This window comes from Poecilia latipinna, unplaced genomic scaffold, assembly GCF_001443285.1.
Source record: "Poecilia latipinna isolate Pla-1442-1.1 unplaced genomic scaffold, P_latipinna-1.0 Scaffold730, whole genome shotgun sequence".
Lineage (NCBI taxonomy): Eukaryota > Metazoa > Chordata > Actinopteri > Cyprinodontiformes > Poeciliidae > Poecilia > Poecilia latipinna.
The window spans coordinates 176,211-188,328 of record NW_015113346.1 but is presented as its reverse complement, the minus strand read 5'-3'; the positions used below and the strand labels follow the sequence as shown (position 1 = coordinate 188,328).

The 12,118-nt window shown below is 40.2% G+C and overlaps 2 protein-coding genes across 2 annotated transcripts in view; one reads left to right on the top strand and one right to left on the bottom strand.

Moving 5' to 3' along the window:
- Window positions 1–1,867: 1,867 nt before the first annotated feature.
- LOC106955370 (growth hormone-regulated TBC protein 1-A-like) lies at window positions 1,868–6,501 on the top strand. The gene is made up of 8 exons (XM_015045515.1): window positions 1,868–2,077; window positions 2,483–2,628; window positions 3,531–3,689; window positions 3,795–3,919; window positions 4,951–5,047; window positions 5,422–5,594; window positions 5,680–5,865; window positions 5,976–6,501. The coding sequence occupies exons 1-8, from the start codon at window positions 2,016–2,018 to the stop codon at window positions 6,075–6,077; spliced, it is 1,050 nt and encodes a 349-aa protein (XP_014901001.1). The 5' UTR covers window positions 1,868–2,015; the 3' UTR covers window positions 6,078–6,501.
- A 1,421-nt stretch (window positions 6,502–7,922) lies between these two features.
- lamp1b (lysosomal associated membrane protein 1b) overlaps window positions 7,923–12,118 on the bottom strand; it is a 9,265-nt gene continuing 5,069 nt past the window's right edge. Inside the window, exons 3-7 of the mRNA XM_015045517.1 lie at window positions 10,112–10,305; window positions 9,912–10,040; window positions 9,727–9,793; window positions 8,877–9,047; window positions 7,923–8,803 (exon numbers count right to left, since the gene is read on the bottom strand). Of these exons, the coding sequence (XP_014901003.1) occupies window positions 8,664–8,803; window positions 8,877–9,047; window positions 9,727–9,793; window positions 9,912–10,040; window positions 10,112–10,305 (701 nt within the window). The 3' untranslated portion in view covers window positions 7,923–8,663. The remainder of the gene's footprint in view (window positions 8,804–8,876; window positions 9,048–9,726; window positions 9,794–9,911; window positions 10,041–10,111; window positions 10,306–12,118) is intronic.

The window sequence follows — 12,118 nt, the reverse complement described above, 5'->3', positions numbered from 1 at the left end:
GAGCTGGGTGATGCTTTATTTTATTCTTAAATAAAATGTATATTGGGCACCATATTTTATTATGATTACCTTAAAGGAGCTGCTCTATTAATTTGTGTAATAATGGGTTAAAATATTGATTCAGATTTTTTATTTAATTATTTTTACTCCAACCACCTTTATTACACTTATTTACCTTTAGTTAATTAATTCAAGATATCAGATTTTGTTTTGCATTAGCAATTCTTTTTGTCTCGTTGGGGATTGTTAAAGGACTCGTATTAGTTTTTTAGACTGATTATAGACAGTATTTAAATCTATTTTACATATATTTTCTTACTGTTGAGGTAAGAAATGAGACATGATCATAAGTTGATCATAAATTACTACTTTTTTAAGTTATTAGCAACCTTTTAATTGTAGAACTGATCAACTTTATCAGTGACCTACAAGTTCTTTGTTTGGATGCAAACAATTTTATAATTTTACCACTATTTATGCTTTAAAGTCAGTGTAAAGTGACAGTTTTACTCCAATGAGTCAAACGCTATAAAGAAATTTTAATAGATCTTTGCCCAGAACTCCAGGCACATTTACTGTATGTTTGCCTTCACTTACTTGTGAGGATGTGCTGCTTTAAGTAAATATTGGTTTAGTTTCATTTTCTACATATCTGAAACAGTTGTACATGTAATCAGACAACAAGCTGTTTCACGCTGTCGATTATTTTTATGAAAAGTCAAAAATATGACAAAACATCATATATGTTTTTGGAATTAGCATCAATACCGTTCAAATGTCTTCACAGTGACTCAGTAGGAATGTAACTTCGTCCCATGCTACGCTATGCAGACTCTCTGTCTGCGGCTACGAAGGTCACTCTAATGCTTGAAGTGGCTCCAAAAGCAGAGCAGTCTGACCCATGTTGTGATTAATGCCATTATTCTCAATTTGACCTCATGAGGGGGCTCATGGACAGTGTTCAAATCATTGTAATAATTTACTCTCAATATTGCCAGGAAGTTATTCAGTACTGGGAAAGGCCAAAAAAATGCATCCTGTCTTCATACAGCAGCTTGATAAATTTGACACTTTTTTTCCCCGATTCAAACACAACGCATGGTTGTGTTCAAGATCATGTCAATGTTTTTTTAAAACAGCCGCTAAAATTCCTTGTAATAGGTGTTGCTGCAAATTTGTTTCTGAGGATTGAAGTTTTTGGATAATTTTCTTAATTTGGCCAACATGTAGTTTAAAGCATTGCCATTGGCGATGCCACCGAACCCCTCGGGTTCAACTGAGACCACTCTAGATTTGTAGATATGTGCTGATTATTCACCGCTGATTAATTTTCAGACTCCAGAAGCATTTGGAAGTAGAATTTTGTGTTGAATTTGGATATAATCCTATTATGTAATCAATTAAACGTTTAATAATTTTAGAGATTTGACTATAAACCTTAAAAGCATTGGTGGTTGAATGGGTGCAACTACATCAATATAAGTATAAATTACCATTATAAATAATACTGTAGAAATATGCTGTATTACAAGCAGTAGGAGGTATAATTGCTGTTTTTCTTTTATACATCTTTGGTCTGAATAAAACTGCTGTATTTTTGTTGACGGTTAAATCGATGGTGTGAAATCTGCAGGAAATAAGTTTCAGACGTTTGTTGTTTTCTAAATCTGACTTCGGATTCCAGGATTTCTGTGTCTCGTTTTTATCACCTCGAGAAATGTCCAAAGGTAAAACTTTGAACTGCCGTCTCCGCTCGCATTAAATCGTCACATACAGGAGGAGCTTCTCTCCCTCCGTTTGTTTTGTGTGCAAATAAAGTGCACACCTGTGTGGATGTTACCTCTGCGGTGCGGCCCCTCCTCTCAGAGCGAGCTGTAAGGTGAGCCACTGAAAACTCCGGCTGCTTTGTTATTTACCCTCACAGCAGCTTGTTGCTCTCTGGGCGCTTGGGGATGAAGTAACCTTCATGTTGGAGGTTGTTTGTATGTTCAGTGGATGACCGGAGCTGTCTCACGATGGACAGAGAAACGAGAGGAGATGCAGCTCAGCCGCCGGCGTGCTGCGAAGACGCTGACAGGTAAACGTTTCTAATATATTCTCGCTATTAGATCGGGGAGAGTCTAAGCGCCTGCTGCTTCCTCATGGGTGACCTTATGCAGCAGGCCTATTTGCATCACCTTCTTCCTCTTCGGATCATTGTTGTTCTCTTTTAATCCATCAGGCCACCATTAGAAACAGAAGCTCTGGTGTTTATTAAAGAACACAGACTGCTCCCGACTCCAGTCGGGCGTAATTTAATACTTCACTATTCATCCAGGCGGGGCATTCGATCACCTGGCTGCAGCAACCCAACCCAGTGGAGGCAGCCAGGGGAGTTAGCTGTACAGCAGGAACACACAGAGAGGCGGAGGGGGTCAAGGGTTAGGGCTTTTTCTGTCGGCTTTGTGCACTGATGAGAGAGGGATTGTGTTCGCCCCCGCAGGATCGACCCCTACGGCTTCGAACGGCGACACGATTACGATTCCTACAAAGAGATGATGAATGAGTACGTGACTGTCCTCAACAGAAGGTCGATGAGGTGGTCCAAGCTCCTGCAAGACAAACCCAACGTGGAGAAGAACCTGACGGGTACAGGCATCAATTCGTACATTCCCTCACACAAGCGCTCACACCGCCTCAAACCTCAAAGCATTTAATCGAGACCTCTGGTGTTGACAGGCCAACCAACACAAAGCAGGACGTAGAACACAAGTCTACACTTGAGTTAAGGGACTATTGAGTTTAGTCACTTAACTCAATACTTTGACTGGGCCGTTCTAACACACGGAACACGTTTTTGATTTAAATCGTCTCTTTGTAGCTCTCGCTGTATGTTCAGGGTCACTGCCCAGCTGGAAGATGAACTCCAACAGGTTTTCTTCCAGGATGCTCCTATGTTCTGCTCCATTTATCTTCCTGTCACCTCCAACCAGATTCCCAGGCCCTGAAGGTCTGGGAAGGTTTAGCCAAATGATAAAGAGGCCAGAGGATCTGCTCTATTGTTAAAGTCATTTTTGCTGGTCCGAAAATATATGCTTAAGTTTATCCTTCATTTAAATGAAGAACACTGTCAGCCATTGTATCCAGGCGTTTTGGCAAAATGTGCAGTTTTGAAATAATTTGGAAGTCCCCCTTTTAATCTCTGATCTATCTGCTGTGTCTCTTTGATTTCATGATGTTCTCATGAAATCAAAGCTTTGAGGCCTTCACAGAAACGTTGCAACTAAGATTTAAATAACACAGGTGGACTCTATTTTCTGAATACAGGGCCTTTTCAAAGCATTAGATCGCACTGGATTTTATTTAGGGTTTTTCAGACCAAGTAACTTTTGTTTTGGTCTGTCAAATAAAATCAAGATAAAATACATTGAAGTTTGTGGTTGTAACATGACATAAAGAGGAACGGTTCAAAGGGATTGAATCCTATTGCCAGTCACTGTGACCTCTGAAAATCTATTTTTGGATTTATTTATTTATTTTTTTTTTTTAAGTGAAAAGATTTGTGCGTAAAGGGGTTCCCAATGAGCACCGAGCCAGGATCTGGATGGCAGCGAGCGGCGCTCAGGAACAACTGGAGAGTAAGCCGGGTTACTACCAGTCTCTCTTAGCCATGGAGCACGACGCCAAGCTGAAGGAGACCATTCACACAGGTGTGGTCATCCTGCTTTAAACACTCAAAGTGATCATTTAAGGAAAGAAATCAGCCACTTTTATGTCTCAAATCCAACACTGGTGACATTCTGCCTTGTGGGCAGACATGCACCGGACCTTTCCTGACAACATCCTCTTCAAGAGCCGAGCAGAGGAGGGTCTGCAGAAGGTCCTGTTCAATGTGCTGCTGGCATACGGACACCACAACCAGGCCGTGGGCTACTGCCAGGTGGGTAAAACGCTGCGCTCTCCTCTCACATCCGTTCTACAAGACGGATTCTTAATTTTAACGGGATTTAAAGAAGTAGCCATTATGTAAAATGTATTCTTTCAACTATGCCTTCCTACCAAGACCTTCGCTCTTTGGAAAATGTTGTTTCATAACTCTCTGAAGATCTTCCTTTTCTTGTTCTTGACTCCTGCCAGTGATTTGCATCTTTAGGCACACCCTCAGTATTTACATTCATGCAGGTGTGTCTTCATTTTGACAGCGATCTGTCTCCGTCTTTGAGTCTCAGTTTTTTTTTTTATGACCTGATATTTTCTTGCTGCGTATTTGTCTCTCCAATGGGCCTAATTGTTTGATCAGCCTGAATAAGACTTCATTAAGATGCAGAAATCAGCAGCTTATTGTCCAGTTACTTTAAATAGGAGCTGTTTAGTAGTTTTTTTTTTTTTTTTTTTTTTTTTTTAAATTTGACTCTTTGACCTGAACAGATTAAAATGTTAACCTCGGACATTTTCAGCATTCGATGGCATTCTTAACTTCTCCACATACAGCTCTGGAAAAAAATTAAGAGTTTCTCTGATTTTACTTTTAATATGTATAAGTTTGAATAAAAAGAAGATTGTTCTTTTACTCCATGAACTACTGACATCGTCTCCGAAATACCAAGCACAAATTTAGTATTTATTTGCAGAAAATGAGAAATGGTCAAAACAACTAAAAAAAAAAAAGATTCAGACCTTTCAGACCTCAAATAATGCAAAGAAAACAAATTAATATTAATTTAGTTAACACTAAAGTTTGAACTCAGAAAGAGTTCAGAAATTGATATTTGGTGGAATAACTTTGAGGTTTTCAATGGGGTTCAGTGGTCTCTTCATTTTTTTCCAGAGCTGTATATGTTCTTAAGTTATTTGATCACCTTTAAAATATGGTTTTAAATATACATATATACATTTAATACAGAAAACCACCCAACTAATCTTTTTCTGTATTTATCTGCTGAACATTTAGTTTGCTCTTGTCTTTCCCAGGGGATGAACTTCATCGCAGGCTACCTCCTCATCATCACCAAGGATGAAGAGAAGTCCTTCTGGCTCATGGACGCGTTGCTGGGCAGAATACTCCCAGGTAGATCTATTCGCGTTTTGACAAAGAAAGATCCGGTCAGGCGGATGAACGCAAACAGCTGTGCACATCCGCCTGATTGGTTTGAATTCATGGTGGATTGTACGGACAAACCGTGACGCTCCCACCTCCGCGCTTCGCAGTTTGGCGTGAGATTATTTCCCCTGGTATGCTGTCGATGTCGATATCAAGCGAGCTAGTGAAACATGTTCAGTGCGTTTATGTCAACGGCACCTAGAGCTGCTTCATTTAGCACACTGCGGTCTGCTTATAGTGAGAACGTGACTTGAACTGCGAGGTTTCTGTCACCTGTTTGTAGACGTAAAACTAAAAAAAAAAAAAAAAAAAATAAACGGAAATCAAAATGTGCTCCTCAGACTACTACAGCCCGGCCATGCTGGGGTTGAAGACGGACCAGGAGGTTCTCGGGGAGCTGGTGAAGACCAAAGCCCCCGCGGCGGGACAGCTCATGGCCCAGTATCCCGGCATATGGACACTGGTGGTGTCGCGCTGGTTCATCTGCCTCTACATCGACATCCTCCCCATAGAGGTAAGGAAAAACTTACTGGGCTGGCCCCAGAATCAACGTTAGGACCAAATATCAACTATCCTCCGCGTTCCTCTCTCTCTTCCAGACGGTCCTGAGGATCTGGGATTGCCTTTTCTACGAGGGCTCCAAGGTTCTCTTCAGAGTTGCTCTGACTCTGATCCTCCACCACCAGGCGGAGCTGCTGAGAGCGCGCTCGCTGCCCGACGTGTGCGAGTGCTTCAAGCAGATGACGTGTGGGTCTTTCACGCTCGACTGCCACACCTTCATGCAGGTGAAGGGCACAAGCTCAACATCAGTCAGTCCAACTAGTTTATCTATGTACGTGCATTATTCTAACAAAGAACATGTTTTTTTTTCTGATGTTTTCTTTTTTTCCTACAGAAAATATTCACAGAACCTGGGACCCTGTCGATGACAACTGTTGATAAACTGAGAGAGAAATGCAGAAGACAGATCTTGGAGGAGGAATCCCGACAGCCGTGAGGTTTAGTCTCCTCCTCACCAATTTTATCTTCCTTACTTGTTTTAAGTTATAAAGCAATCTATGCGAACCTAAGTGGGTGTGCAACAGAACTGCCTGGATGCAATAAAACAGAAGAAAGAAGCTCCGTTTTGCTTGCTGCTGAATATATTAGCAGAGCTTTTGGTTCATTTCTGATACTGTGAGGTACAAAAATTTATTACACTGTAATTCAGCGGCCTGGGTGTAAACTTTGAGCCTTTCCTTTAGATTTTATCTGAAAAACCTGCTTTTCCTACGGTGAAGCTTATTTTTATTTGCGAAAAGTATTAGAAGCCCTAGCGTTATTTTCGTACTTGTATTGTTGCCACATTTTTGTCCAAATGTTCCCACGAAGACTTTTGTGTCTCCTGAGTTGAACTGAAGAAGTAAAATTGTACAGCTTGACTTTGGCGAGATTTGTATACTGTGTTTGTTTCAGCCGTTAACAGAAAAGAGGTCACGAAGGGTCTGATTACATTCTCACTTCCAAATACTGGAAGTGAGAATGTAATTTGCTCTAAATCTGTAGTTTTTACAGTTCGAAACACCTTTTAATCCAAAGTCTTCAGAAAATGATGAAATCTCAGCAAGTCTACCTGTTAATTTCTGAGCTCCATCGAGTCTTAAGCTTTTTAGATCTAGTAACGGGTACATGACTTCTGAAGGGTTCCAATGGAGGGTCAAAACCTGATTTTTAAAATCTTAATTCTACTAGACAAAAAAATATATATATATAGCTCACTTTTTTGTAACCAACATGAAAAGAAAACGCCAGCCTTTTGCACAATGGGTATTTATGAAATCGTCAGGCATTACGTCTAATCAAGGGGGAAATATAAACTGTTCAATTTTTTTGCATTTCTGAAAGCTAATGCAAAAAATAAGGTGTTCTTCAGAGTACAGGCACTGAGCCACATAATCTCCACCTAACTTGACCAATTTAAGCACAACACCTTATGAGAAGTTTTACACTTAAAGCTTTACAAATTATTTTATTGGGTCTCCTGGCAGAGGAACACAATGAAATTGATGCTCCAATACCCTAAAGTCATAGGGACAGTGAGCTGCTCAGAGCTGGATGGAGCCAAATACTGGAGGAAAACCAAACCTTCAGCCAGGGTTTCAACCTGCAAGACACTGACCCTAAACACAAAAGATAATTAGATTGAAGCGTTGTAATGTTAAAAGTTTAGACCAAAGCTCAAGAGGATCGAGAAAGATTTTAAAGTCAACATGCTCTTTAATCCCACAAGACTGAGCTTCAACCTCTGGATGTTCACAGCAGATTCAGAGACATCTTTAAATGCACACCACACTTTCATTTTAAAGCTTTTATAGTCATGCATTAATGTTTCCCCTTTTTAAAATCTTGTGTCTTTGAAAATCTAGTTAAACTTTCACATTTTGTTCCAGTTGAGCATTTTATGACCCAAGTAAAATAGCTGAGATCTATAATTTTGAACAAAATTTTATACAAAAGAGCAGCTTAATTTTAGCCAATATCCTGCAAAATTGAATTATGAGTTCAACCCATCGGTTTAATGCTTTGAATTTTATTTAGTTTTTTGCTCTGAACACCACACAATAGTTGTATAACAGTTTCTTTCACCAATATTTACATTGTGATGTTCTGCGTTTCTCTGCCAGGCATCGGTGATGTTATTTCACTTCCACCTCTAGGGAGTTCAAACAACCAGGAACAGGTCTGACCAGCAACGAAGGCAAAACAGACAGACATCTTTCCTTCTTTCACTTTTATTGACTTCTCCTTTAAAAAACAGTTCAAACAAGTCCAATAAAACATTAAATCACTGTGTATATTAAGATGAGGGGAAAAAAAAAAGCATAAATATTTAATTCTACCTTGTAACAATGCATGTTTTAGTTGTAACAGTACATGGAGGCTATGTGAGACGCGCGTCTCTTCCATGGCAGCACACGGTGAGTGAGGGAGTTCCTGTGTGATATTGGCTTTAACTGGATCCCACCCACGTCCCGGCTGGGAAGGCACCGATCAACACCGACAGGAGTGTTTGGCCACTTTGAAATATTTTACAGTGCAACATCGTTCCCTTTTAGCAAACAAAACCCCAAACTGGGCTGAAAAAAAAAACAAAAAAAAAAACTGCTCCGTGACCTAGAAATGTTTGTTTAATGAAATGTAACCGTCAGAAAATTTCCCTTTTTTAAATAAACCAAACTGGGTAATACCAAAAAAAAAAAAAAAAAATGGCCACCCACAAATAGGAAAAGTAATCTCCTCAGATCCCACTTCCCTTCACAAGAAAAAAAATCATAAATAGAAGAACGCAGCGCGACGCTCTGATCAACATGCATCCCCTGCTTTACTGGGTGCCAGTGAAGAGTTAAGAATCTCATTACAATCTCCCAGTGGACTCCCTTTAGTATGAAAGAAGTCAGCTCAGAAAGCACATGTCTAGTGTTACTGATGAAGGTGAAGAAGAAGAGTAAACACAGATAAAGGGACAGAGAGGGGGGAAAGGTGGAGTGGTTAAATTCAGGATGAGGGAAGCCCTGCGCCGGCATCTGGTAACCGCTCCATGAGCTCAGATGGTTTGGTAGCCAGCGTGGCTCCGCTTCCTGCCGATGAGGTAGGCTAAGAGCACAACGAGGACAAGCCCCGCCAAAGCTGCTCCCACTATGATGGGGATCAACATGTCGTCTTCATCCAGCTGACACTCCACAGCTGAGAAAGGAACGACAACGGTAAGGCTCATCGTTTCGTTGTCGTAAGCATGTGTTGTGTGCTTTTGTTTTACCTGCTCCAAAAGCGTTTCCTGACACCCCAAAGGGCTGCAGCTGCACTTGGAAGGTGTTGATGGACAAATTCTGAGTCACAGTCAGAGTTTGCTCCATGCGGCACATGTAGGAGTATCCAAGAGATCCCTGCAGGAAGTCCAGGCTGCTGTTCTTAGCAGAGAAGTTCCCCTCTGCCAAACAGAGGAGTTGGTAAACTGCAGGATTTCATTTCTGAGGTTCCTACTTTCCATGACCACTGAACACTCAAGTAGAAACATAAAATCTTATTGTTAAAGTAGCACCTGGTCTTGGACTGGATACAGAGGGATTTGCACAAAGTCAAAAAGTTTTGTGATTTGTATCATTAAACTGCACAAAGTAACCACATTTAGTCATGTTTTCTATTTAAGATTTGATATTTTCCACTGAAGAAAATAAAACTAAGCCTACAAATACAGAAAATCTGGGGTCTGTAAAATACAAACTGGAATTTGTTACGACAATGAATCAAAATGCGTTGGACTAAGATTCATCATGATAAAGAATATGATAAATGTCCACCCTTATTGAGATATATTGACCGTATACTTTATAGAGTTTGCCTTTGGAATTAGATGTTTACTTTTGTTGGATTTAATGAGCACAGAAAGCCGAGCCATCACTGATTATATAAAAACACTGATATGAATTTAACTTGAGTATTACAGATAATCTAGTCATTCATCTTCATAATGCCAATCTAGAAAACTTGATGCGTTTCTTGTGAGCTAATCAGAATAAATTCAGCAATTAAAAATATATGCATCCATCACTGTGGAAAAAAAAAAAAAAAAAAGTTATAACAGGACAGGTGCAGAGGAGGCGGCTCACCTTTGAGATTCAGCACACTTGTCGTCAGAGACGCTTCGCTCAGGTGGTACGTACCAGACGTTGCATTCTGCAGACAAACAGCCACATCCATGTAAGCCTCACAGCAACATGAGCAGGTTTACATCAAGCTCCCGCTGCCATCTAGTGGCAAGGTACGGGAACTACAACGTGATGCAGAGACTCGCCTGAGTGAAGACAAAGGTGAGCACGGTTTTATTTGCGTCGGTCTTCAGCTCCAGCACGGCCCTGTCTGCGTCGCACGAGCCTGAAGCCAGCGTCACGTTGGGCTGGACGTTCACCACCTCCTGCATGGTCTGAACAAATCAGAGGGTTACAGTTGCTGCCCGTCTGCGGTTTCGCTTAAGCCGTTGCCTCATGTGAGCACCTTGTTCTGGGAGGTGGAGTTGTAGGTGATGTTCAGCTGGAGGCCCATGTAAGCCAGTAAACAGACAGTGTTGTTGCTGTTGGTCACGTTGTACTTCCCTCTGTCAGGCCGACCGGGGTCTTTGTGTGGCGCAGCGGTGGTTTGGGCAGGCGTCGGCGTGGCGACAGTGGCAAAACTCTGATGCAGGAAGGCAGCTGCAAAACAAGATGAATCAGATGTTTTCGTTTCTTAAACGGCTACCGTTTGTAATGATAAAGTTATGCTACTTTTTACGATTGAAATTATTTTTGCAATGATGAGATAACGTGTTAATTTCTAAAACGTTTCCATCAAAAAAGCTCTAGTCATGCATGACCTCATTTGATCAAATTATAAGAGGCATGTTGATCATAAAACTTCAAGCAGCAACACACGGTCTCCAAACTAATACAAAAAAAGAAATGATTTGGCTCATAGAAATTACTTTTTGCCCCAACAGAATCAAACAGATAATGCACGAAAAGGGATGATTTCTTTAAGGTTTCAACTTATCAATATTAAACATAATCACATGTGAATGTCAAAAAACTATTTCAGCAAATTCATTTCTGCACTTTGAAATACTGCTAAAAATGATAAAACTTTGCTCATAATCAGAGATTTTGGAAACATTCTGAAGCATCCACTTGGTTAAAACATCTGAAAACAAGATTCTGGCTTTAATTTTTTTTTTTTTTTTTTTTTTTTTTTTTTTTTTTTTGAGTAAAATGAAATTGAAACCTTGATCTGCAAAGGTGGAGATTTTAATTAAATTTACACAGTTTGGTGAAGGTTTTTATACACTTCACCAGAAATGTGTTCATTACTATTACAACAAAATTACAATGAATAAAATCAGTTTATAAGAAAGATTAGGAGATCCTGCACTGCAATGAACTGCTGCATTTCACTTCCTTTTCAAGGGTTGCACAATTTATTCAAAGCCCTGCTTAGTTTGAAATAGATTTTAAAAATAAAACAAAAAGTAAGACATCAGGGCAACAACAAAAGACACCCCTTTTGGTCGAATACCTGATTTATACAACAAGCTGCAGCCTCTGCAGAAGCACCAAAGAGCAACAACCAAAACACCAGTTGCGTGATGGGAGGAAAGGATAATGGTAGCCAAGCAGATAACTAAATTTGCGTATTTAAACCAGCAATGCAAAGCGTGTTGGAAATAAAAAAAAAAAAAAGCAAAGCCAGATCTCATGCGACACACTGAAAATGAATAACTACCAACAGGATATTTGGGTTGTGGTAGAAAAGCGTAGCAGTAATTACTTTTAACCAATAATTAACCACATCGAACATTTCCACCGTTGACTTGGTTCAAAAAGTCGGCTACTTTAACTTACAGTTTGAGTCTGTAAGTAGTTTATTTAAAAATATACTGGATAAGATGACCCACAGTAATTTAATTTTCAATATAAAAACACTGTGCAAAAGTTTTAAGCCACATGACATTTCTTTGCAATTTGCAAGAGAAGACCTAAAAATCTACATGTAGTACAGGGGTGTCAAACTCCAGTCCTCAAGGGCCGCTGTCCTGCAGTGTTTAGATGTGCCACAGGTAAAAAACTGTGGAATGAAATGGCTTAATTACCTCCTCCCTGTGTAGATCGGTTCTCCTGAGCCTTGCTAATGACCTAATTATCCTTTTCAGGTGTGGTGCAGCAGAGGCACATCTAAAAGTTGCAGGACAGCGGCCCTTGAGGACTGGAGTTTGACATCCCTGATGTAGTAGGTCAAATGTCCCCAACTCCATTCCTCCAGCTTTCATCTGCTCCAACATGCTGAATCAAATCACTGAATTACCTCTTCGGCATGACATCAACGTTGGCAAAGGCCTGGTAACAAGTCAATCATTTAATTCAGGTGTGTTGGAGCAGGGATGCATCTAAATTAGGGGTGTCAAACTCCAGTCCTCAAGGGCCAGTGTCCTGCAGTTTTTAAATGTGCCACAGGTACAAAAAAAAAAAAAAAAAA